General features: G+C 44.0%; 1 protein-coding gene across 2 annotated transcripts in view; it reads left to right on the forward strand.

The window, feature by feature from the left end:
- Positions 1-23,550, forward strand: part of DOK6 (docking protein 6) — a 424,139-nt gene extending 400,589 nt beyond the window's left edge. Inside the window, exon 9 of one of the 2 annotated variants that reach the window (XM_065399655.1) lies at positions 23,323-23,550. In XM_065399655.1, coding sequence (XP_065255727.1) covers positions 23,323-23,550 — 228 coding nt within the window. The remainder of the gene's footprint in view (positions 1-23,322) is intronic. The other variant, XM_065399656.1, reaches the window with a different exon arrangement.
- Positions 23,551-24,891: the final 1,341 nt, after the last annotated feature.

Genomic DNA, 24,891 nt, shown 5'->3' on the forward strand with positions numbered 1-24,891 from the left:
GGAATCAAAGTTAGCTCTGACATTCAACAGTGGAGAGAGGAGAAGGTGGTGCAATTGGTGTTTCAAACCCTCAGAGGGGGCCCATACCATCAGGTACAAATACCTGTCCCCATCCTCTCTCAATTCACTGGGTTTTGTAACCCATGCCCCTTGTCAAGCAAGTGCTACTTAGGTAATGGTGAAGGACTCACTCAGTCCTTCTGTCATACACCAGTTCCACTGGCCTTGATTCACAGAATCAGGGTAACAAAACTTTATTCTTCCTGCCCCAATAATAGAGAAACTGGGGATCCCACACCAGCCAAAGTAACCACTTTCAGTTGCTGTTGTTCCATGCCAGGCGAGTGGGTGTGCCTATGCAAACAAGATCAGCCCCTGGAGTTCTTTTCCACACTCGCCATAATTCACCACCAGATGTCAGGGTAGAGCTCATCCTGACTCTGCTTACACACAAAACATCACAGGAGGACGCGATGGTCCCCGTCCCCTAATAACCTTTAGCCCAGTAAAAAGAACAGGAGTACTTGTGGCACCTTAGAGACTAACAAATTTATTAGAGCATAAGCTTTCGTGGGCTACAACCCACTTCTTCGGATGCATATAGCCCAGTGGCTAGGATACTCAGCTGGGATGTGGGAGACCCAGGTTCACATACCCCCTCTCTCTCTGATTTAGAGTAGGGATTTGAACCCAAATCTACCACCTCTCTGGAGAGAGCCCATATCACTGGCCTGTGGCATATTCTGCAGTGACTCTTTTAAGCTGTCCTGTTGACATTTTTCCACTTTGTACAAATAATTAGGCATTGGGCCAGAGACAGAGTGAGAATGGAGGTGGATTAAGGTTTCCCAGGGTCCTGGGCCAGAGCAAGTGGGGGGGCGCTCCCCAACCCGTTCCACCCAGGGCCCCCCCATTCTGCCTGCCCCACAACCCATTTGCTCCTTTCTGCCTCCCCACTGTGGCCCCAAGACTGGAGAAGCTCTGTCCCTGTGCCATGGCCCCGGGCTGCAGCAGGGAGTGAGAGCTCCTCCAGTCCTAGGGCTGCAGCAGGGGTCCAGGTGCTGGGGCTTCTCCCACCACTTCCCTTGCTTCTGCAGGGGACCAGGGTCAGGGCACTGGGGCTTCTCCCACCTGCCCAGCATTTTGCCAGAGAGCGGGGTCGAGCATGGGGGCTTCGTCTGCTGCCCCGCGGCTTCTGCCAGGGATGAGGTCATGGGAGGGGGCACTGCATAGGGGGCATCCCCTGTCCTGCAGCTTCTGGTGGGGACAGTGTCGGGAGGGCTTCCCACGCACCACCCACCAGGCAGCGGAAGTGGGGAGCCCCCAGTTAGCCAGGGTCCCTGGTCATGGGCCCTGTGGCTTATCCGCCACTGAGTGAGGATGGCTCTGTATCCCAATGGTTAGGGCATCCAGCTGGCACATGGGAAACCCTAGTCCATGATCTCATGACTATTTAATTATTTATACCAGGTGGAACAGATTCATCAGTACAGATTGATAGACAACTCTCCCCCTCCCCCAAATATTCCAGAGCCCAGTATGTCCGAAGATGTGGCTTTAAAATCCTGTTCCAAATCAACCCGTGATGGGATCTGAATCTGGTTCTCCCACATCCTGGGTGAGTGCTCTAAGAACTGGGCTAAAGGTTATAAGTAGATATCTTCTGCTCCTCAAGTTTGTTTGTTTGTTTTTTAAGAAAAGGCTTAGTCTGCAGGAGAGGATTCACTGTTGTGAATCCTGAATGGAGAAAAGCATCTGCCTCCAACCCAGATTTAGGCACCTAGGTCCCTTTGATGTATGGGGTTTAGGCAACACCCCTCTCCTTGGCATTTCCTAGGCAGCTCCTTGCACAGCTTCCTGGCTTTTGTGGATCCTATTCTTAGATGCCTAACTCTCCCCAAGCATTGCGTCGAGAGCTAAGTGTCCAACGTGGGGCTGTGGATTCCACTAGGCGGTAGAACACCTAAAGTTAGGTTTTGCAACACTGTGAGCCTAAGTCCACTTTGTGGAGCTAGCACGCTCTCGCTGGATGTTTTGCATGGCAACTAGTTCCAAGGAAAATTTGCACCATTAAACCAAAGTCTCACGTGACATCATCATTTCCAGTAGCTGATAAAGACTGAATAAAATGTTCTGTTTTTAACTGTTCCCATTGACTGAAAATTAAATATAAATGTAATTGAAATGTTGTTGTTTTGTATCATTTTATCAAGTAATATTGGGACTAAGGAACATGACATAAACAGTACTGAAGATAATGGCATTACCTTCATGAAAGTGTACTGGCCTTGTCACTTTCAATTCCAGCTTCCCTGGTACAAGTATTATGTTCTTGTATAAGAGTTGACACTAGAAGTGCTGCGGAGAATTAAGATCACTGGAGAGATATTGTGATCAGGAGGGAGAGAAAATATTGTTATAGCAGGGGTGTTTATTGCAGTGCATAAGCTTGGGATTAGGGGTCTCCCAAGAAGAAGGCTCAGGGGCTTGGGCTGTTCTAAAGTAACTTGTTTCTAAAGGCCAGATCCTCAGCTGGTGTAATTTGACATATAGTTAAATTGAGCTACATCTATTTACACTAGCTGAGGATCTGGCCTGAAAAGAAGCCAGATTGTTCTGAAGCTTTTGGAGATTTTAGCCTAGAACACTGTTTCTTAGTAGCACAGCCGTGCTGTCTTTGGTGAAATTTCTGTAGAATGGAAATGTCTGTGTGCAGTTTTTACCTCCTCTGTTCAGGATAATCAAGACTTGTATCAATTTTGTAAATAACTGTCTTACACTAGAAATTACCCTGACTCTTCCAAAAGGAAACTGATCTAGTACAAGGCCCCAAAGTCTGCTTCTGATCAGCTGAAGTGCAAAAAATATAAATCTGTTGTGTGTATTTGAATGAAAATAAAAATGTGCTATTAATTAGTTTAATTATAATAAAAGAACTAATAAATGAGGGGAAACAGTTTTAACTGTTGGAAATCAGGATGAATATTTCATATAGTCATAATTGGTATGGCAGGTATCACCAAGTAGTGCTGTTACATATGGTCTTTGGTGTTTGTTGTTTTTCTTTACCGTGCAAGCAGATGTTCCATCTTAGGAAGCCATAGTGTTGTTAGCGTTGGGGTTAATCAAGGTTTTGTGGAGAAGGAGCTGTGAGAGCAGAAGGAGAGTTTGCTGACTGTCTTGGTCCCTGATTAGAGTCAATTCTAGAGGCAGAATTGCTCTTTAGGAACCAGGCATTGATGTTGGACTGAGATTCCTGAAAGAAGGGATTGCCCTGCATGCTCTTTGATCACTTCTGATCCAGGGCTGGAGTACATTTGAAAATAAAACAAGTTAACCTAGAACAGGGGTTCCCAAACTTGGTTCGCGGCTTGCTCAGGGTAAGCCCCTGATGTGCCACGAGACGCTTTGTTTACCTGAGTGTCCGCAGGTATGGCCACAGCTCCCCCCATTGGCCAGGAACGGTGAACCACAGCCAATGGGAGCTGCAAGCGGCAGTACCTGCGGATGCTCAGGTAAACAAAGTGTTTCGCGGCCTGCCAGGGGCTTACCCTGAACAAGCCGCCAACCAAGTTTGGGAACCCCTGACCTAGAATAAACCCAGAGTCTTTGTCACTGATTTCTCCTCCGCTGGGAAACTGATCTGCAAGAAACTAGACAGACATTGGCTAGCACTCTGGAGATAGGCACTGAATACGACACTGGTGTTGGAAGCAGGGGCAATATTATAAACTTTTGCCTCAATCAGCAAAGACTAGCAACTTCTGTTGTAGAAGGAAATTATTTGTTACTGTTTCTGCCTGAATACTAGTTGAATGGCATTGACTATTCAGGGCACTGTTGGATGATCTAGGAATGTTTGGCCAAATTCATCCCTGGTGTAACGTCCTTGACTTCTTTAAAATACACTGGCCCACATGTGTGTGTACAACTCCAGATGAACTCTCAGCCAGTGTGTAAAACAGAAGGTTTTATTAGTTGAAAGGAATACAGCATACAACAGAGTTGGCTAGCACAGAAATCAGTAACTTTTAGCCAAGTTTTACCCCCTAACACTGATCCTGGCTTTTATATGCAGAAAACCAGTTACTGTGGCACAGGTGGGCAGTGGAGTTTTTATAGCATGTTGGGGGTGGGGGGAGCTCAGGAAGAAAAAGGTTGAGGACCACTGATCTAATGGTCCCTTCTGGCTATAAACTCTATGAATCATCCCTCTCACTTGAATTGCCATTGTCTAAATCTTCCATTCAGGAAACTCAAAATATGTGTACATTTCACAGACATTCAATGAAGCAAATAATGAAAGAAGAACAATAGACATATTTGAATACTTGATGTAATGTGTATGTTACTCCTTTCCTCTTATCTCATTGGGTCAATTTCAGTTCAAAACTTGATTGCTTAAGTAAAACTCACTTTGGTTAGATTTAATTAATCAGATGTTGTGACTTTTGATCACTATTTGTTTGCAGGACGTTTAGGACTGGTTCATGTGGGTCAGAAAAACTGTCTCATGAGTCTTCCCTACCACCCTGATCTCATGTTAAAATATTACAGTTTGATAGGCCTGCAAAGTCAGCATCCAGTCTGTATAATATGTCAATGAAGTAGTGTCAATCAACAGTCTTTGTAGAAATTTGCACAGAATCTTTACAGTAAATATGGGTTTGATATTGCATTGAAGGTCCAAGGTGATTAAGTCCAAGTCTTTCAACCGTCAGATTATGATCATTTTGTTCAGTATGCATTCCCTTAACAGCTTTGTATTGGAACAGCCCTGGCAATATGCTAGTGTAAGAAACAATAAATTTATCTGCTCATAAGTAAACAATTTAGATGATTTTGGAGTGGTGGAAGGAGAATTGGTTCCTTTACTTGAAGAAATGTTGATGTACTTCTATAGTTATGTATCATTGGCTAGATATGCAAGTGATGGCTGTCTTAAAAATGTGTATAAAAATAGTAGTAGACACTGTTGAGATATGAGTGTGCTCTTGCATCAAGGATTCCTACACATTCTTTTTTGGGGAACTTGTTGGTTTCTTAATGAAAGTCTCTCTGTGGGTGTGTATGGAGGGCAGGCATGTGCACGCGTGCAAAATGCTGGACTTTTCTTTAGACAGCTCCTCAGATGGACGTATCGCAGAATAAAATTCAAAGAGGGAAGGCCATCACCATTCTTCACGATCGTGTGTACAGTGGAGCTGATGCAGAGAGTCCCTCAGAAAGATTAATGAACATTGGGAGACAAATTCTGCCCTTGAATGTGCTTATAGCTCCCATTAAATTGGTGTCAACCACACATGGTGCATATAAGAGCAGAATTTACCCCCACGTGTTTACATCCATGTTACATTTAATTAAATAGATTTTTTTTCTAAAACACTATCAGTAGTTAGACACAATCAGTTTTTTATATTAATATTTTTAGTTTCTCATTGCTGTTATTTGTTCCTGGAATAGTCACTTAGAAACTACAGAATAAAAATCCTTTGCTAGAGGTTTGGCAAACACTGATTTTTCTCTCTCTATTATTGACTGCAAGCTGATATAGAATGCACTGGATACTTCCAAACAGCATAATTTCTGTTCCGTCAGAGTTGTTAGCACTGTCCCGGGAATGGGATTTATTAATTGATTTTCACTCCCTGTTTATCTAGGGTTTTTTTCCCTTATTTATACCACACTTATTACTATGGAATCTGAGCTACTTTTCTGGCTGTGCAGCAGCGATTCAAACAAATAGTGTATATGAGCAGAGGGAACAGGGGTTTTATGGCATAGGGTGATGGGTGTCTGCTCAGAACTTCACTTTTCAATAAAGTATTATGACTCTGGTAGGTATTCCATTCCTTATGGGGAAAAATAAATAGTATAGTTCTAAAGTGACCAATTGTCCCTGGTACACTGTAACACTCTTTGTGTTTCAGACAAGTATAACATAGAGTTTTTAATAAAGGACCACATGAAGAAGCCATCTGGATTCTAGACAAAATATTCCCATTCCCCCCCAAAGTGCAGGCAGTGGGGGAATGGCCTTACCCTGAGAGGTCTGAGCATCTTCAGCTCTCATGAGCTTAAGTTGGAGATGACGATACTCAGAGGATGTGCTACTTACTACCTTTCAAATTCAAACTCCTAGGGTCCAATCCCATAAGGTGCTAAGTACCCTGAGAAAACACCATGAGAAAAGATATTTTAAAGAATAAAACAGAAAGATGCAAGAGGGAGAGTAATGGGAAATGTGCTTTGTTGACTTATGAAGGAAAAGAGACAAACAAGATGCAAAAGTATTGGAGTGTTACATAAACATAAACTTGTTTCCCATTTACAATGCTTTGTCCATTCAAAAGGCAATTATAAGCAAAATCATATCTGCCTGCACCTGGAAAACAACTAAGCGTCCCAAACATATACATATTGTGACTACTTTTATGAAGTCTGCCACAGTAGAGCAAATTTCTTTTTGTCAACTTCTTTGTGCTTACATCCCTCACTATGTGGTATCAGTGTATATGAGTGATACAAGAACTAGCATACAAAATAGACATAGGAACTGTACAGCAGAAGCTGCAATATGATGGCATTACATCATTGTGTTGAATGACAAGCTCATTCAGGAATTAGATACCATGCAAATTGAACTTTATATTGCAACATATTTCTCAACTATTAATTCTTTCCAATCACATCAAAAATTCCAGTAGAATTCCATACATGTAGGATTATGTATTGGGAGGATAGCTAGGTGTTGCTGAAGAATCAGAATGTACACAAACACACAGCCTACTGTGGTACAATTTAGCACAGCCATATATCGGGGGAAGCGGGGGGGTTGCTCAAATCAGGTTGAAGTGCTCTTGCAAAGGTATTTATATAGAGAAGTGTACTCCATGGCTGACTCTAGCTATTGCTGTCAATTAATTTTAAAATTAAAATTAGAAGGAACCATTATGATAATCTAGTCAGACTTCCTGCATATCACAGGCAACAGAACTTCCCAAAATAATTCCTAGAGTATATCTTGTAGAAAAACATCCAATCTTGATTTTAAAATTGTCAGTGATGGAGAATCCACGACAACCTTTGCTAACTTTTTCCAATGGTTAAGAATGGTCACCGATAAAAATTTACACCTTATTTCCAGTCTGAATTTGTCTAGCTTGAACTGCCAGCCAGGGGATTGTGTTATTCTTTTCTCTGCTACATTGAAGAGCCCATTATTAAATATTTGTTCCCCTGCAGGTACTTATAGACTGTAACCAAGTCACCCCTTAACCTTCTCTTTGCTAAGCTGAATAGGTTGAGCTCCATGAGTCTATCACTATGGCAGGCTTTCTAATCCTTTAATCATTCTTGTGGCTCTTCTCTGGACCTTCTCCAATTTCTTAACATCCTTCCAAGAGTAGTTGCACCAGTGCCAAATACAGAGGTAAAATAATCCGTCTACTCCTACTTGAGATTCCTGTGTTGTGTAACTCCACTGTCCCCGGCTTTCCCACTATCAAAAGTGTGTAAATTATGTTGCTTGGTAGCCAATTTTTTAAATCAAATCCATATTTCAGTTTTACGAAAACGTGATGAAATCATATTCTCGCCAAATGGCTAAATCAAATTTGCTCCCTGGCCTCAAACTTTGTGTGGCAAGTTTTATCTTGGAACGGTTTTTTATAATACGTTATCAATCCTTCAAATAGAGTATTTTTTTATGGAAACACTGTCAGGCCAGGAAAGATCAGCAATACTATACTAGATAAAAAGCTTTAACATCTCTGAGCAATCAGCTTTTATTAACTTTCTATTTTTATATCTAGCTTTATATTTTAAAAAAATGTCACTTTTTTCCTCTAATATTTTTTAAGGCCTTCTAATATTAAACACTCCACTATGTCACTTTACCATCTGTAATGTCAGTGCATTGCATATAGGCCATTATCACATACAAAGTGTTTTCAGGGATAGCAATTTCAAGGGGCATATGTCAAAGTGATTTAAAATTCAGTAAATATTTACCAGTAGCCTATTATATATCCTCAAAACCCGTGGTGGAATTTGTTAGTTAACTCTGCACTGTAACTCTGTTAAGAGTACTTCAGAGTGAAATCATGATCAGAAATCAGCATATATGCTTTTTTTTAAAAATAAATATGGCAATTGAATCAATTGAATTGATACTGTCCTTTCAATTGCATATTTGGGTAACAATTGAAAATTACATTTTGAGAGACATGAAAATGTCCGGTAAGAGATAACAGACCAGTAAATCAAGAAACTAGCACTGTTGATATAAGCTACCTGTGTGAAAGTACTTTGGTAGAGGTAATTTTAAAGGATCTAAAACAAAATGGTCTTATAAATCTGTTTAGGTGTGAAATCAACAATAAATTGATTCATAAAATGATTTCTTGCTATATTCAAGTAACTAATGCAGTGCAGTGAGCCATCTCCTTTTGCTTTTGTTTCTTGTTTTATTACTCTTATGTCCTTAGCTGTTTTCCAGGTCATTCCAATAGTACGCTATTTTTTAAATGGTTCTCTTTCGTTACTATTGATTTACTATATGCCTATTTTATTTTTGTCAGAGCTTGCTTTGGGATCAGACCAAATATGTAATATTTATCATTCCAGTCTAATTCAAACATTTGTTTCAAAGGAAATAGAACAATGTTGTCTTCAGGTGACTTCCTCAGCCTTTTTCATATTTCTTTCTCTAATATACCAATTCTCAACTCTCTATTAGTAGAGCTTTGTGAAGCTTTTGTTAAAAGAAAACAAAAATCCTGCAACCACATGAAGCTCTGCTAGTTTTGAGCTTGAACAAGATGATGAAATTATCTGGGTCCTATGCAAAACTATTTTGGCCCTGTTAACCTTTGGTATAACCTACAGGCAAAGTTATTTTGCTACATTTTGGATAGCAAGGAACAAATAATTAAATCAAAGTTTTGCTGTTTCATTTATAAACCTCCTTCCAATTATCACATAATAATGGGTTGTCTGAGTCCCTGATTGTCTCAGCCAATGTGATTGGGAGACCATATATGCCCGTTTTTAGTTGGTTTTCACAAAGGACCTGAACCTATAGAGTCCTGAGCACTGTCAACACCTTTTGAGAAATCAGGGTACATGGATCCCTTTGTAGTTTCTTTCTTCTTGAACTAGCTGCTGCAGAAGTATCCTGAAGTCCACTCTACCGGTACATATGCAATCTCTTCCCTTTTCTGGGAAGAGCTGATGACAGAGTCATTAACTCTTAAGATAAACAATAATGATCCAATCCTGAAAGGTGGAAAATGTTTTCCACTCTCATTGAAATAAATAGACATGTGATGATGCTCGGTACCTCACAGAAGGCCCATTCTTGTGCCCGTTGAACTCAGTAGAGACTCACATTGACTTCATTTTTGATCAAATCCAGAGTTGAGCTTTTAAAGAACGAATTCTTTCATGAAAGAATACATGAACATAAACATACTCACAGCAAAATAACAGGTTTACTTTGTAGCAGTTTACCCTACTATGAAACTTTGCTTTAGTTTTCCTATTCAATGACACACAGAAAAAATAAAAGTGGTTTCTCATCAACAGCTTAATAAGATATTGTATGTTCAATATTGAATTGTAGGCAGGATTTTAACCAATATAAGCTAAGTAGAGTAACCACAATTCTTTATTTTCTGCTTTAAATGAAATTATCCTGTTTTGATAGAATAATAGCCATTTAAGGTGACTTGAAGTTGCTGTAAGTGTGTTTGAGGACCATCTTCTGTATCAAGGTTAAAAAATTCTTTATTTTCTTTATTTTATCTTTATTTCTTCTCAACAAAAAGATTAAAGCTTCCCTTTAAAATCAGCAGCAATAACAATTTAGTGTTTCATTCTTCCCAGTGGAAATTAAGATCATGGCTACCGTGCCTTTCCGTTTTTGTCATAATTCTTTACAATGATGCTGCCAAAAATATACAGCTGGAAGCACCTCTGGAGACACACTCCCTATCAAAACAACAACATTACCACAACCTATGGGCCTTACCTGAAATAAATAGAAGGAGCTTTCACTGATGATGGAAATGTCTTTAGAGGATATAAATCTAGATTAAAAGCTGTTACCAGTTTTGTGAACTTTTCTGGCCAAAGGACCATTTCTAGAGCCTAATGAGTGAAAAAATGTGTGAAAACAAAATGTAACAGCTGACTCTTTCCGCCTCCTTCCCACACATATATACAGACACACTCTCACATACCCTTATTTTTCAAGCATCCATTAACTTACTGCTTTTTCCAACTTCCCTGCAACACTGCGAATAAATTCCCCATTGGCTGCCATGATACCATTGCTTTTTTAACTGCTCCATTTATTAAGAGTGCGACAACTTGACAATGAATTTCTCATGAAAAGTAGACTTTGTTTTACTTTGCTTTGCTTGTTCCACTTTTCAGGCTCTGAGTGTACACAAGTTGATGTATAGAACTTAGTTTTCAACACCCATATTTTTCTATAGCATGTACCACCATGGAGCTGTATTCCTGACTTTTGAGCACTACTGTATAAAATAAAAATAATTAACTGACTTTAATGCCTGACATTTTGTGCTCATCAGCACTTTTGCTTGCAAATGTTACAATTTTCATTTGCATCACAAAGCACATAGTTTGGTAGTTAGACATCTATGGCTATTTTTATTACATTAAAAACTACATTAAAAGCACATTATTAAGATTGCAAAATCAAGCACTCCAAAGTTAGGAAATACCAAATTTAAGGGTGTCTGGGAATCTTAATTTGAACCTCTTGTGCATAAGTATGATGATAGTCATTAATGACATGAGCACATACTATTTGTTCCATAGGATCCCTGCCTTTGTGGATGGGTGGTGTTTATTCAGTACAGTAGAACCTCAGAGTTATGAACACCTCAGGAATGGAGGTTGTTCGTACCTCTGAAATGTTCATAATGCTCAACAAAATGTTATGGTTGTTCTTTCAAAAGTTTACAACTGAACATTGACTTAATACAGCTTTGAAACTTTACTGTGCAGAAGAAAAATGCAGCTTTTAACCATCTTAATTTAAATGAAACAAGCACAGAAACAGTTTCCTTACCTTCTCAAACCTTTTTTTTAATCTTTCCCTTTATTTTTTAATAGTTTGCATTTAACAGTACTGTACTGTATTTGCCCCCCCCCCTTTTTTTTTTTTCTTTGCTGCTGCTTGATTACGTACTTCCAGTTCCAAATGAGGTGTGTGGTTGACCGGTCAGTTTGTAACTCTGGTGTTCATAACTCTGAGGTTTTACTGTATTTTTCCTCCTCATTGTTCAATGTAAGATCCTTATTTACTGCACACTATTTAAACCCTGCTCTAAAGACAGAATTATGAATTTTCTCAGAGGTTTTCTATGGTGCTTATACTAAAGTGCTGAGTGATTCACAAACATTAATGAATTTATTTTCATAACATCATGCTTATCAGATGAGCAGGTGGAATTATCCCCATTTTACACCTTGGGAACTGAGATGGGGCAATGTCAGATAACCTTAATAATTGGCAGTGCTACCCACCCCGTTTGTAATTATCATCTTTTATTATTTGTATTATGGCAGCACTTAAAGGCCCTGATCAGGACTGGGTCACCATTTTGTTTGGTGCTGTCCCACTATACAAGCAGATCTAGTCCCTGCCAACAACAGCACAATATGCTAAAGGGACTGCAACCCAGATGCTAGTTGTGTGCCTCTAGCCAATTTTTAAATATTTAAAAATGGAATGGGAAGCAAGGAACATTGAGGGGGCATGGAGTGGATGATGCATGGGGCCAGAGGGCGAGAAGGAAACTGCAGGGGCTGAGGGACCTGGAGGGGAGGTAAGGAAGGAATCACAGGCAGGCATGTGTGGATGAGACCTCTAAAGAAGGGACTTTTTTAGGAGTCATAGGGTGTGGAGCTGGAGTACAGGGGATAAGCAGGAACATAAATGTGAGCAAATTTAGAAAAAATGAGCAGGAGGATGGGGCTACCTTTTAATCACTTATTTTAAAAATAAAACCCAAGGAAATTCACAAACAAAAATGCATTTGCTTAGAGCTAAAGTCACTCAGTGCATTTCCTATCAACACAGCCAGTAAAAATCTAGGAAAGTATTGCTTAAAGGAGGCAGGCCTATACATTAAGATATGTATATGTTTTGAAATCTCTTGCATTTTCTATTTAAACTCAGACCACTGTATGCAGTTCTAACCTCCTTGGAGAAGCTGTGATTATCTATCTATCTACCCATCAGCCCTATCATTAGTTGTTGCTGCTGCTTTATTTTTTTCCTCTAAGGGAGTGTAACATGTAAGAACCATGCCACAAAGTGTGATGCTGTAACAAACTGCTTCTGCCCCCAACCTAATTAAGATTAGGAGGAATCTAATTTTGGCCTGCTTTGACAACTGACATCGTTATCTTTATGAATCGTGTATACTTATTTGGTTTGGACTAAAGCTTCATTGCATCCTGTGATAGTGAGAGGAAGAAAAAAAAGACAAGAAGTTATGTAACACTATTTCCTGTCCTAAAACAGAAAATAATTATACTTTTCATAAGTCTGTCACAGACCAACTCTGCTAGTGTGGATGGGTCCTACCAGTGTGTGGTAATGGAACTCTTCTGCTATTTTTTACCACAACCTTGGAAGTGTGTGTCTGTCTTGTGCACATTGTGAAATGTACAGGAAAAGAGCCCCAATAGCTCAGAGCTGCTGAAATATGCAGGAGACATGCAGGAGAGTTTACCGATATAGTATCTCAAACTGCCAGGTCCCAAATGTAGGACTTTGTGTGTGACAGTTACTCAGCAAGTGGGACATAGAAATATTATTAATAAAGGAAGCTTAAAATACTGTGGAATTAATTTATTTACTGCAAATAACTCTGCCTATATTTTGAGTTTCAAGTCTTCATTTCTGATCATTTTCAATAATAAAATGGAAGGGACACCAAATTTGAGAGGGAAATAACTGTTTGGAGCCAAAATGGGTGACATTACTCAAAATGAGGGATTGTGTTGGTATCCAGGAAGTGGGCTTTGCCCGCCCACTGCTAAAGGACCTCCCCCCAGCCTAAGGGGAGGATCCACAGGTCTGTGATACCAAATAATTGCGGGGGACAACCAATGAAATAACAGGAACGGAAGTGAGGTCACAGGGCTAAATGAAAGGAAACTGACGGGGACACCGAGCAGAAAACCCCAGACAGCGCCCACTGCTCCTCAAAGGCGTCAAGGGAGCCAGCGGACGCTGCCCAGAGGAACTCTGCCCGGATGCTTGAACAGACGGAGGAGCGGAAATAGGCCCCAAGTCACAGGAAATCCCGTTGGCCAACCTCCTCTCCCTGGTTTTGTAGATGGCCATTTTGGCCAGAACTAGGAGGAGGTTGACAAGGAGGTCCCACGACTTTGTGGGGCCACTGATGGGGACTGCATAGATAAACAAGTGAGGGGAAAAGTCCAACTAAAAACGTAATAATATATCCAAGAGGAGCTGGAATAGGGGCTGCAACATGGCACACTCTAGGTAAACGTGTGCCATGGTCTCCCTCACGCCACAGAAGGGGCACGTATCCAGGATGGGGGTAAACCGCGCCAAGTACACACCCGTGCTCACCGCTCCATGAAGGAGCCGCCAACTGATATCCCCAGCGGGCCTCGGAACCAGGGTGGAATATAGGCTGGCCCACTGGGGCTCCTCACCCTCTTTGTGTTGGGGCGGGACGCGAGGTTGAGGAAGTCAAGGGTGTGGAGCACGAGCGTGTACAGATGTTTCCTTGGTGCGGTCTGGAACCGAACCGGCTGCAAATCGTGCAGCCGGCTCACGGTGAAAGGGTGGGGGGGTCCACGAGGCAGGGGCCCGATGAAAAGGTCTGGAGGGCATGGGGTGGAGGGTGCACAGGGCGTGCCCTCTCGCAGGATCCAGTCGAGGTAAGCTCGAGCAGTGGATGGCAAAGCGGTCCTCACCTCCTGAAGTACGCGCTGGGGAGTGTGAGGTCTGGAGAGCCCCATGTGCTGAGCGAGCATCAGGGGATCCAGCCAGTCTCCCCGGTCATAGTCCAGGAGGTCTCCGACTCTGGTGACTTCTGCCAGGACCAACCTCTGGCGCACCGCAGGGGACTCCGCCACCTACACACGTTGCTGGGGGTTGTGTAGCAGGGGCTCCGCGAGGAGATCAGCCCCCACGGAGGCTGCCACAGACCTGGTCGTTGAAAACAGCTTCCAGGTCCGGAGAAGGTCCTGGTAGAAGACTGGCAGCCTGGAGAGGTCTCGTGGAAGACCTCTCGGATGGAGATAAAGGAGCTGCTGGTCATATCAGAGCCCTCGGAAGTAGCGCAGTAAGGCATGCACCAGTACTCTCCACGCCGGACTATCTGCACCATATAGGAGCGTCTGCAGGGCCTGGAGGCAGAAGACATGGACCTGAGTGCATAGGCACTTCAGGCCCTGCCCTCCCTCCTCCAGGGACAGGTGGAGGACCTCTGCAGAGACCCAGTGCAGTCCTGGCCAAAAGAACTCCAGAACCGACTTCCAGAGGTTGGCCAGGAAATCCGGGGGCGGGACCAGGGTGTTGAGCTGGTACCAGAGCATGGACAGGACTAGTTGATTGAGCACTAGTGCCCTCCCTCAGAGGGAGAGGCACCGGAGTAGTCCTGTCCATTTCCAGAGCCGATCCATCACCCTGCCCTCTAAGCCATGCCAGTTCTCCGGCAGAGACGGATGCGTGGCAGAAAGGTAAACGCCAAGATAGAGCAGCAGGCCCGCACTCCACCAGATAGCCTGAAGTGCGGGTGGGAGGGAGCTCGCCTGCCACCCGTCCCCGATCACCAGGCCAGAGCTCTTGACCCAGTTGACCCAGGCAGAGGAGGCTGCCGAGTAGATGGCCTGGCAAGCCTCCACCCGCGCCAAGTCGCCCGGGTCCTGGACCACGAGGAGCACATCATCGGCGTACGCCGACAGCACCAGCCGCAGCTCCGGCTCTCTGAGCACCAACCCCATCAACCTCCGGCGGAGGAGACAGAGGAAGGGCTTGATCACCAGAACATACAGCTGACCCAAGAGGGGGCACCCCTGCCATACTCCTCACCCGAAGCTGACCGGCTCGGTCAGGGTCCAGTTGAGCATGACCAGACACTCTGCAGAAGTGTACAGCACTTGGAGAAAACCCACAAACTGGGGTCCGAAGCCAAACACTTGCAGAGTGCTCAGGAGGTACCCGTGGTCCATCCTATCAAACGCCTTCTCCTGATCCAGGGACAGGAGGGCGAACGACAGACCATCTCTACACCCAAGCTCCAAGAGGTCCCAGACCAGATACAGGTTATCGAAGATGGTGCGGCCCAGGACGGTGTAGGTCTAGTCCGGGTGGACCACGTCCGCCAGCACGGACCCTAGCCGCAGCGAGATGGCATTCGCTACGACTTTGTAGTCCGGGACGCCACGTCCGTAAGTCGCGGAGGTCCCCCTTCTTCAGCAATAAGGCGAGCACGGTTCGCCTGCACGAAAGAGGGAGGACCCCGCTCTGCAAGGACTCGGCCCAGACGGTGACTAGGTCTGGGCCGAGGACGTCCCAGAACACGCGGTAGAACTCCACGATCAGCCCATCCATGCCCGGAGATTTATTGGTGGGCATGCAACAGAGGGCTTCCGAGAACTCAGCCAGAGTGAGAGGTAGCTCTAGCCAGTCATGGTCACCCGCGCTGACCGTCGAGAGTCCGTCCCAGAGCACTCTGCAAGCATTAGGATTGGTCGGATCCGGGGAGAAAAGATTTGTGTAGAAGGCCCTGGCCCTCCTGCACATCTCCACCAGATCCGCGAGGGGGGTGCCGTCCTCCGCCAAGAGGCAGGTGACGTGCTTCTTGGCCCCTCTCTTTTTCTCCAGGGCGTAGAAGAAGCGGGAGCCGCGATCCATCTCCCGAAGGAGGCGGATGCGGGATCAAACAAACAAAGGCTCCCCAGGCCCGATGGTCCTCGAGGGCCCGGAGCTCCTCTCGCTTCTCCCGGCACACTCCGCAGAGGGATGGATCCTCAAGGCTGGTGGCCAGACGCCTCTCCAGCTTTAAGACCTCCCGCTCCAACTGCTCTATCGCCGCATCTCTCTGTCGGCTGGCACCCCGGGTGTAGTCGCGGCAGAAGAGCCGGGCGCGCACCTTCCCCAGGTCCCACCACCACCGCGCTGAGGGAAAGGCGCGCCTCTGCCTTCACGAGGCCAGCCAGAACTCCTGGAAGGACACCACGAAGCCTGCATCCTCCAACAAAACTGTTATTGAAGTGCCAATAGGCCGGCCCCGGTCTCTCCGCGCAGAGAGAGGCCGTCACGGTGGCAAGATGATGATCTGAAAATGGGGCCGGCCGAATGTTGGAGGAGTGAGCCCGTGAAAGGTGGAAACATGACAAGTAGATGCGGTCCAATCTGGAGTGGTGCGACCGATGGGCCTCCACCCGGACGAAAGTGAACATCGAGCTGTCGTCCAGGTGGTGGTCGTGCCAGACATCCACCAGGGAGTGATGTTTGATCTCCCGGAGGACGTCCACAGCGGCCGGGCACTGCTCGGTCCCCGAGCGGTCCCGCTCCTCAAGGGTGCTGTTAAAGTCCCCGCCCAGGACCAGGCACTCACGAGGATCCAAGGAGCCAAGGAAGGCGGACGCCTGCTGATAGAAATGCAACCACTCCGGGCCATGCGGACCCGGAGGTGCAGCAGGTGGCCTGGCACAGCCTCAGCAACCCCCAGCACCTCGGGCCGTAGGTCGGGCGAGAACAGGGTCGCCACTCCAGTCGTATGAACTGTGAGGTGGCTAAAATAGACCCTGTCCCCCCACTCCAAAATATTTAATAAATTTCAATAGGTATTCTATTGTTTAACAGTGCGATTAAAACTGTGATTAATTTTTTTAATCACGATACATTTTTTTGAGTTAACTGCGATTAATTGACAACCCTAATTTATACATAAGCAGACTTTTCTGTATCATTTGATTGCACTTTTGGTTGTATTACCACAATTTAGTTTGGACTGTTGCTGTCTAGAATTCTATTGCTCTATGAAACAGCCACTGAGGCCCCAGTTCTGTCTCTTGAATTCTTTGTGCATGAATTTCCCTGCACCATTCAGCACCTGGAAGTGGTGGAAGAGCCACTTCTGCAAAAACAATCACCCACCTGGATAGCCTTTCGCTGGGTCAGGTGTCTGGAGGTGATGGGTTGGGAAGATATATGCACTATGTGCATTATTCTCCTGTCTTACCCCACCTCACCCCAGCTTGGTGGGGAATCCACTGAAAAGTTAATGTATCTGCAGTCTGTATTCATGTTTCAATGGAGCCCCTGTGCACTGTAGTCCTCTCCTCCCCTGGAAGAGAGGCCTAACAAAAGGTGAACAGAGGAGGCTTTGGCAATGTGGCTGCAAGAAGCAGGGAGAGTAGATTCCAGTGCAAATCCAGAAGCATAGGTCCTCCATGAGGGAAAACTTTACCTCCTGTGGATTTCCCTATGTGGTGCAAAGTGCAGAACGTGGCTCAAAAGATTAGTATTTACAGACTATTTTTGTCTAAATCTAAATTCCCTGCCCAGTCCAAGTGACAGGACTAAACACTGGAGAATTCTATGAGGGGTAGAGGGAGTAGGAGTCTTTCCCTCTAGGTCCCTCCACAGCCTTAACTCCTGCTTAGAAGCCTGGGATAGGCTTCATGTGACCCTAGTGCCCTCCACAGGAAAGACCAGAGAATCTCTGTAAGGTGGTTCTTCCCCGTCCCATCTTCTGCTCATCCTAGAGCATCAGGGACACTGCCAAGTCTGGAATATGGAATGCACAAGTTTTAGAAGGGGAAAAGAGAGCTTGTGGTACTTGTGGAATCACATTATCTCCACTGCAAGAGAGCTTGACACATGGTGGAGGGAGTGTGCAAGATTTGTCACTTAACACATATACTATTAAGTTTTTCAAATGGCAGTTAAATATAATTTTTTAAAATGCTTAAAATCATTTATCAGACTTAAATCATCTCTCACACAAATTTACTCCCTCCGTATCGTGCTTCAATGAAATTTGCTTCACTAAAGAACAATCATTTTTACTGTCTACAAATGTATGGACTGACTGCCACAAGCTGTTTTGTTAATCCTACAAAAGTGAATTAACTCTTATTCAGAATTAGTCACCAGCCTGTTCATAGATTTCCACTGAGACAGGAGATTCTCAGCTGAACTGGTGAGGAAACACCCGAATGGATTTGAAATATCCATGTGAATCCCACAGAGTGAGCAGATGGGAGAAAACTGACTTCAATCCTTCGGAATGAGTGAGTGATCTGTGAAAAAGAAAAACCAGTTTCTGCCAACTCCTGGTGAGCTCCAGGACTGTTCTTTTCCTTTTGCATGGTTTATACCAGGGGTCGGCAACCTTTCAGAAGTGCTGTGCCAAGTCTTCATTTATTCACTCTAATTTAAGGTTTCGCGTGCCAGTAATACATTTTAACGTTTTTAGAAGGTCTCTTTCTATAAGTCTATAATATATAACTAAACTATTGTGGTATGTAAAGTAAATAAGTTTTTTTTAAATGTTTTAAGAAGCTTCATTTAAAATTAAATTAAAATGCAGAGCCCCCCGGACCGGTGGTCAGGACCCAGACAGTGTGAGTGCCACTGAAAATCAGCTCACGTGCCGCCTTCGGCACCCGTGCCATAGGTTGCCTACCCCTGGTTTATACAAAGGAAGGCCAGATACCAAAACACATGAACAAAGGTACAATACGACCATTAAAGGGAATGCAAAGAACCAAACAGGAGGCTAGGACTGTTTTTAGGTACATGCTCACTGGTGTCATACGTTTCAAAATATGCAGTAGAATATTGCTAAGATAATCTTTCCTGTTTTGATTAATTTCTTTGTGTACCATCTAGTCTTTTTCTAATGAGAGCCTACCATTGTACATAGCAAAATGCATTTTAAAGACTAGAAAAGACCAGTGACATGTTGAATATATGTATAATTAGCTTTGTTCCTCTGCCTGTGTTGCTCACAAACATAATACTTTCCTAGTGAAGTTTTGCAGACCCAATAAAATTTCTACATTAAGAGTCCAGTAGGAATCATTAAAAACTGTATTATTCCAGCTTTCATGTAAGTACAGAACAAGCCTTTACATCTTCAGAAAAGATACTGGCAGCTTTGAAAAAACATAAGAGCATGTGACTGGTCCAGAGATAGGTTTGAGTTAAGTTAAAAAAGAACAGATCATTATGATGCAAACCCCAGATAAATATAAAGCTCTGCAAGGTCCCAATTGAATCTCTTGTATGAGTAAAGCTTTTCAGAATTGACTCTTTACTATCTAAGTCCGCTTGTGCTTTTTCAATAGTTTTACTTTGCTGTTCAGACCTCACTGCCAGTTTACATTTTAATGCAGTTTCATGCAAAGGCTCCTTGAAGCAGAAAGACATTTAGGCTTGGCATCTCAGTCAGGATTTTGATAGCTAATGTTAATTTAACCCAGTGAGGAAAGCTATACAGACAGAATGCAGTCTGCTGTGCATGCTATAAAAGGGATTTTGTGATCATTAAGTTGCCACTGGGAAAGCAGTCTGTGGTTTTATTGTCTCTAGTGTTGCTGGGTTGATTGGTCGTTTTGTTTGTTTCCTCTCTCTCGATATTGTTGCTCATTTCCTTGCCTTTTGGTGACCTGTAATTTTGTATGAAGCAATAGACTTATAGCAGTGGCCATAGCCAGACTTTTCCAAGGACAGCCATTATGGCAAAGTTTTGCAAATGGGTCTCATTCCTGATCAGCTGCATATTTGCTATTCCAGCTCTACTAATTCAGGCTTAAATCATTCCAGAAAACTGTTAGTTATCTTGAGATTCTTCAGTGGGAGACCATCACACTATTCACTTAATAGTTTCCTTTCATTCCATTCAAATATTTAATTTTGGCTTTGTCTAAGAGGATTATTCTTTTACCTTCTCATATATAGTTAATTTACTAAATATATTTTAATAAGCACTTTCCAACCTCACTTCAGTTCTAGTCTTGAATGTGGATTCCAAAGGTGAAAAAGATGGATAATAATTTGCACTAATTATCCTTTGATCTAAGGAGCTAAAAGAGTTTTATCAATTGTAGATAATTAATTATGTCTCAAACCTTCCATCTGAGGAAGATAAATCTATAGGATAGGGAACTGGGTAATCTGAGCTCTATTCCCAGTTTTGTCACAGGTTTGCTGGGTGGCTTTTGACACATCATTTAACTTTCCCATAACTCAGAGTAATTAGGGCAAGGTCACACTGAATATCAATAGCATAGCTGAGAATGTAGATAGTCTGATGCCCAGTCCAGAGTTTTGTAGACTGTAGGGCTTGCCTGCTTTCTTGCCTATATATCTTTTCTTATGGGTTTCTTATGGGCTTTATTATTTGTTTTATTATAATAGGTTTATAGGTTTATATTAGAGTATTTTTGGCTGTAATGCAGGGTACAGGCAGGCCACATCCTGTATGTTGAGCTAAGGCAAAGTTCGCGTACATATGTTTGGGACTTTCCACCTAGATAGGTGGTGATGAGCTAAAGCATAAAGTCCATATATGGTTTCAACCTTTAACATAGATAGATAAAGGATGCGTTGAAGCAGGATGGTATGGGGGCTACCTAACTTCATATCCTCTTTAAACTTAACAGGTACACCACAACTTGGAAAGAACCGAAATAACTGATTAGGACAGAAATAACAGATGTGAGAATGAGCTAATGTCATTAATATGTATGTATATGTCATCCATACGTACAAAGATAGCAGGCTATAGAGTAAGTGTGACCTAATATTTTGTGGGTAAAGAAACTAATTTTGGACATAAAAGGAGGGCTCAAGTGCTCAAGCTCCATAAGAGGGGTGACCCACTTGTCCCACTGGGACAAGAACCTTATTATCTTCTGATCAGATTAATTGGCAAGCCTATAATCCATATTATCCAAAATAATAATATTAACCTCCTAAAATCAGACAACAGTTCTAACACATGGACCATGTTCCATCTCAGATTAATTCTGAAGTGCAAATGCACAATGCTGGTTTTTACCCAACCTTCATGTCCTCTACATGCAACTTTATCATGCAAACAATCTATGCTTATGGCCACCTTTGCATGGAGTCTGACTTATGGGAGTAATCCCATTGAAAACAATGGGCTTACTCATGTGAGAAAGGGTTGCCATTAGTTCTGAATTATTAACTCAGTTAATTATCACTGAGTATTTATAAAGCACCATAAATATACATGATATTCCACAAAATAAAACCTGACTCTTGCTCTGAAAAGTTTACAGTCTAACACAAACAAGACACAACTCATCTAAACAGCAATTTAAATAAGGGGGAGGACATAATCTATGGTGAGGAAGAATTTATGCAAGAGATGGGTGCTGAGGAGGGATTTTAAATAAGAAGGAAGGTGGACAAGAAGTGGGAGGGAGACTGTTCCAAGCACAAGGGGCAGCATGAAAGAAGGAACAGTTTGGGAGTGAGAGAAAGAAGTAAAGGGAACAGGGAGAAAGAAAGGTTAGGGAAGAGCATAGTGCATAAGAGGGAATGAACAGGAAATGTAGGTGTGGGTGATACCTAGTGATAGTGTGTAATTCATAGGGTGACCAGACGTCCCGATTTTATCGGGACTGTCCCGATATTTGCTTCTTTGTCCGCGTCCCGACCAATGTTTGGTCGGGACAATGGACAAACAAGAAATTTTGCCCTCCCGGAGGGACTCTCGCCCCCCCCCCCCCCCGCCCTGGCTCCGCCCCCTCCTCCCCCCATTGGCTCCCTCCCCAAATCCCCGCCCTGGCCCCACCTCTTCCCCAACCACGCGGCATTCCTCCTCCCTCCCAGGCTTGCAGGTGCATGGCGGCACAAGCTGGGAGGGAGGGGGTGGTGGCGGCGGCGGCGGCTGGATCCTGCAGCTGGTGCACATGGGGGCTGGATCCTGCAGCCGCTGCACATGGGGGCCCGGGGCCGGGAGCACAGCGCAGAGGCTGCTCCAGCCCTGCAGCCCGCAGGACAGCGCCGTAGGTCCGGGTGGGCGGCGCGGGGGCCGAATCCCCGCTGCTGCCGGGGAGCCCCACGCCTCTCCCTCCCGCTCGCGGCTGCAGCTCCGTCCCGGCGGGACGCGCCCCTCGGCCCACCCCGGGCACATGCGGCGCGTGTCCTGCCGCCGGCGGGGAGCCCCGCGCCTCTCCCGCTCGGCTGCACTCCAGCGGCTCCTTCCCGGCAGGAGGGAGACTAGGCACGGGGGACGCGCGCTGCATGTGCCCGGGGCGGCAGGAGGCGCGTCCCGCCGGGAAGGAGCCGCAGCCACGAGCGGGAGGGAGAGGCGCGGGGCTCCCCGGCAGCAGCGGGGATTCGGCCTGCGCTGCCTACCTGGCCCCTGCCCGCTCCGCGCTGCCCCCGCCCGGACCCGCCGCATGTGGCCGGGCTGGGAGGTTCCGCGGGGGCAGCGCGCGCGGTTGGGGCTGCTAATGCCCCCGGCCCCTTTGAAACTCCTTTTTTTTTTGCTCCGCCCCTTTTTTTTTTTTTTTTTTTTTGCTCTGCCCCCCTCCATGTCCCGATATTTTATATCTCTGATCTGGTCACCCTAGTAATTCAACATCTACTGAAGGATTTAACTAATTGAATTCTGTGCTGGTGAAAGCTCTCCACAGCTTCCAAAGGAACTAGTGAGACTTACATAGCCTTTTTCCTAGAAAAGCACTTTAGAGCTTGACAGTGCTAATTGTTGCTGTGAAAAATAACATATATTTTGTTAGTGAATAAAATAAAAAGTCATTTCATGTGGGGAAAGCAAGGATGACTCCCACTTACAGTCACTCTCTCCCGTAACAGCCTGCTCCTGAAATTACTCACACAAATAATCCTTATGCATGTGCGTACCCAGAACAATACAGAATCTAATCATATGGGGTGTGGAGGTCGTTGGAGGCATTCCTTGCTGTAAAGCCCAGGAACAAGGGAGTAAATATGAATAAATCAGTGTTTGTGAATTTGATTCATGGAGGAAATAAAGGAAGAGAACCGAAAATGCAGCCCAACCCCTTGGTTCGTTCTTTTTCTCCTCTGTCTGAGTGTTCTTTGGCTAAAAGGGTCTAAATACAGCATGGAGCTGATGCACTTGTTTGTATAGAGGATGTTGCCAGTTCAGAAAGAGCTATGGCTAATATCTTATTAGCCTATTCAGAGGACGTTTTCAGCTCAGTTGTTTTTGAAGCTCAATAAGTTGATTCATAATACACTGTTCTCTGCCTTCCTTCCAGGTCACAGTCTCAGTTCAGCAAAGGTGTCTCGTGCACAGACGTTTCCCAGCTACACCTCAGAGCAGGGCGAGGAGCACCAGCAGTCCCTGTCGCTGTCTAGCAGCTATGGATTCAGCTACAATTCAGCCCTCATCCAATGATACACACACAACAGATGACCAGAGAGACAATCAAGCCTGGAACCTGCCAGTAGGGTCAGGAAGCCACTTGCACCCTCAGAATCCATGAAAGACAAATTATAATGAAAACTGAGGCCTACCAGCTCCAGTCTGGTCACAGTGAAGATTAAAAACTGCAGTGCAACTTCCCTGAAGCACAGGCTAAGTCTTTTATTTATTTAATTTTTATTTTCTTTGGTCCATATGTAAAAACAACCAAACAGATTTCCAGGTGTAAGAAAGCAATTGAATCCAATGAAACCCTGTTGGTGTGAAGCAAAGATTTCTGCTTCACGGGACACCACCTGTTCTGGGGTGGAAACATGATGACACACTCAACGTTAGACTTGTCACCCAACACTATGGTCAAGTTTTGCCCATCGCCATTCCTACCTTTTTTATATCCTAGTGACTGCCCATTGGTTCCAGTTGGTACTGGAAAAGTGTTGTCCATTAAACAGTATAGCGACTGTAGATGTTATCCTTAGATATAAGCAAAGCTGCAATTACAAAAAGGAGTGAACACCTTTTTTAATCAGGCTCCCATAGCTACCATGTTTAACTAAACGTATATATTGGGAGTAGCAAGATAATGGTTAGTAACATCTTGGGAAATAGAATTTGGTGCATTAAAAGTAATATTACTACCTAGTATAGCTCTCATTTTAAAAGCCTACGGCCAATTTCTGCCTATGAATGCCAATCAGAGCTGTACATAAATATCTAAAGGGCAGAATCCGGCTCTTAGAACTGTGAAGTCTTCACATCTGCAAAATATCTAAACAGGACTGTCTACTGTTATGACAAGTATATATTTTAAAAAAAGAGAGGAAACTGTTCTTCAAACAAAGGAATCTGGGCTGAATTCTTGAAAGGCAAACTCCTATTCTACCTTATGAGCTAGATTCTCTGCTAGTGTCTAGCAGCCTAGCTCTATTCTTGTGCTTCTGGTCATTGTTACTTTGATTTTTTTCAGTTTCTTTCCCAGATTTCTGTTTTAGCCACATAGTGTGTTGTGTATGATTGTGGAGCAATTAACCACTTAACTTGGAAAGACATGGAACAATTCTAAACTAGGCCTTTCCGTGCTTGAAAGGCATTTAAAAAAAAAAACGCTGCTAAGTTTGTTTAGAATCATTAAGGGATAATGTGGAAGGCACAAATGTAGGTCTGGAGAATGAGTTTGAGCTGTCCTGAATATTTAATTTTTCAAAAGGGTCATCAATTATTTATGTGCAGCATGTGATGCTCTGAAATGCTGGAAACTGGGGGAACAAAAATCTGCTTGCTGTGTATTGTGTGAGCCAACCGTACAGTCCATTCTCTTTATGGATTGTTTGCCGTGATTACCAGAGGAATTCTTGTCGTTAGTTGTCAGGACTGGCAGAAGACGCATAACAAGGAACAGGGC

Source organism: Emys orbicularis, chromosome 2 (genome assembly GCF_028017835.1).
Source record: "Emys orbicularis isolate rEmyOrb1 chromosome 2, rEmyOrb1.hap1, whole genome shotgun sequence".
Taxonomy (NCBI): Eukaryota; Metazoa; Chordata; order Testudines; family Emydidae; genus Emys; species Emys orbicularis.